This window comes from Ctenocephalides felis, unplaced genomic scaffold (genome assembly GCF_003426905.1).
Source record: "Ctenocephalides felis isolate EL2017-DRISC unplaced genomic scaffold, ASM342690v1 CF-g0.4_SCAFFOLD_03570, whole genome shotgun sequence".
Lineage (NCBI taxonomy): Eukaryota > Metazoa > Arthropoda > Insecta > Siphonaptera > Pulicidae > Ctenocephalides > Ctenocephalides felis.
In genome coordinates this window covers 10,156,940-10,159,617 of record NW_020539724.1, presented here as the reverse complement: position 1 = coordinate 10,159,617, position 2,678 = coordinate 10,156,940, and the positions used below count along the sequence as shown (strand labels likewise).

The 2,678-nt window shown below is 28.0% G+C and overlaps 1 protein-coding gene across 1 annotated transcript; it reads right to left on the bottom strand.

Annotated features, from left to right (window-relative positions):
• Positions 1–1,403: 1,403 nt before the first annotated feature.
• Positions 1,404–2,678, bottom strand: LOC113383195 (cytochrome c oxidase subunit 5B, mitochondrial-like). The gene is made up of 4 exons (XM_026621440.1): positions 2,603–2,678; positions 2,317–2,490; positions 1,542–1,585; positions 1,404–1,466 (listed from the first exon to the last, which is right to left on the bottom strand). The coding sequence occupies exons 1-4, from the start codon at positions 2,676–2,678 to the stop codon at positions 1,404–1,406; spliced, it is 357 nt and encodes a 118-aa protein (XP_026477225.1).

Below are 2,678 nucleotides of genomic sequence, written 5' to 3'. Positions count from 1 at the left end.
TTTATATTAAATTACCATACTACAGATATCATTTTAATGTATATGCTATCCTTAATTTTGTACTCTTTTTTATTTAAATTTATGTTATTGTTCATTATTATTACTAGATGTTTAGAAATTATTTAACAGTTGTAATAAATATTGCAATTAAAAAAAATCTATTATAAATAAATTAAACCATAAGTTTCTATAGTCTTTTGTATTCCGGAAAATAAAAAGTATATAATGACTTGAATAAGAAGTTGGAAAACCATGACTCTAAAATACTATTTAATCATTACACTCTTATTTATTTAAATGGTATTATTTATCATTATTGCTAGATGTTAATTATTTAACAGTTGTAATAAATATTGTAGTTAAAATAAAAAAAACATTACAATATATTTACACATTGTTTTACCCTCATTATATACTATTTTACATTACATTATGTATTACATTTTTTAATAAAATCATACATTATAGTATAACACTTAAGTATTATGGGGGGAGGATCTAGAATGCTATTGTTCTCTCTTTTAATTATACTAGTTACTTTAATAACTCTAGTTAATTAGTGAAGTTCGCTCTTCTTCTTTTCGAACATTGCAAGTCTTTGGAAATTATGTGTATGTGGAGAACCGACTTTCAATAAAAAAATCTCTATTTTTGCTTTTGTTAATAACAAATATGTTATTTATATAGATGTTTAGCAAAATTTCAGTGATTTATTATTTTTAAGAAGTGTTAAATTGTATGTTTGTTTTTTTAAAATCACTGAAACATGGTCTAAAATTTACTTGATTATGAATGGATTTGCAACATTTTTCGTTAAAAATTTATATTCATTTTCTTAATGTTGATTTAGTAATTAATTAATTATTATTGTATAATTTATTATTGTATATGAAAAAATCATAAATATCATATAACATATGTTAAAATCATTATTTTTTAAATAAATTTTATATTAAGAACATCACTAACCTAAGTTATGGATTATTTAAATATGGATTAAAGAAATTATTTGATCCAATAGCATCATGATTTTAAAATAAATTTTATAATTACTTTTAAAAATGAATCAAACAAGCAGCTTCGACTAAATTTTATCTAACCAATAACATTGACCAGCATTACTTTATAATTGCGCATTTAGCTTTTAAAATAAAAATAATAAACACCTACCCAGCACCGTATTAATCACGGTTGTAATTCTAGGAACAATTTAAAGACTTTAGAAAAATCTCGAATTTATGTGCATGAAACCTTTACAACAAAATCTATTTTAAAAGAAAACCAATGAATGTTTGAACGACACCAAATTGTTCTATTTTTTATTAACATTCATTGTTTACTTATTAGATTTTTAAATTGAATATCAATATCACAAGGTGATTATTTCATCATAAATTTTAAAGTTAGACTGGGCACTTGAAGATAAGCTTGAACCAATAACCGCAAGCGCACCTCTTCATATGATCCTGAAAAGAAACAATTGTAATAATTAAAAAATTATTATTAATAACAATTATGATAAAAATGGTTGATATACTCACAGAGTGCAACCACATGTAGCTGATATGCTGATCATCTTCATGGCCTGTAATGGATATATGTGCATTATAATATGAGCAGGTACTAGAGATAAGTAACTCACTCCGGAGTTATCACTCCGATACAACTCCTCCCTTGGAGTGAATTCGAGTGGAGTTGTCTTACAGGATTTGTCATATCCGACTTCCCTAAACTGGTACTAAATCTGTTAACATGTGCAGATATTTGCTTGATATTTTTTACTGATACAAAGATTTGGGTCGAAAGAAGTGGTTTTTTTCTCGTCTCACAGGCAGTTTTAGGACTTTCCAGGTATATAATGTCTCAAAATAATGCTGATTTGTATTCTCATTTTGTATTTTCACATTGAAATGCATAAAATAGTAGTTATTATAATGAAATAAACAAAAATGTTTGAACAATTTGTAAACTATTTCCAAAGTCTTAATAAATCTTTAGATATGTAAAAACACACTAGAGAACACATTTGTGTCAAGTATTATGTTTCAAAGTTGTCGAAGTTGTGGAGTTGTTAAGTGGATATAACTCCTCTCTGAAGCGGAGTCAAATCCTAACCAATCCGGCTTCGGATATGATAACCCTATTTCTAGAAGGTACATATTCCTACTCTGAGTATTTCTAATATTGTTGAAAATAAAAGCAAAAAGCTTAAGTTCGAGGCCACCAATGGTGATCTATCCATGGGATTCTTTTCATTTTGGGAAGTTCATGCAACTTGCCTTAAGGCAAAATACCACTTACACCTAGTTAACTTACATATGCATCCAACAAGACGTTTATCAAAGGCAGAGGGTACACAAGTTGGCTTATCACGAGTCCCAGCACAACGTTTTAGAACGTACATACCAAACGGGTTGGGATCACCTGCCGCGATTGCCAATAATTCTCGTTTTTCCAGCCCAGTGGCATGTTCGAGGATGTCAGGCATTCCTAGAAAAAATCCACATTATAATCCATAATTGTGAATGAATTATATAAAGGGCAGTATCTTTATTTGCTAAAAGTAATTTCATTTACTAAATAAGATATTTTTTTTACTTACTTGCCACGAATCGTGCCGGCACACTCCATGTATTTTTCATTAAGTTTGAGCGCACCACTGCTCTTACTAAAGCCAT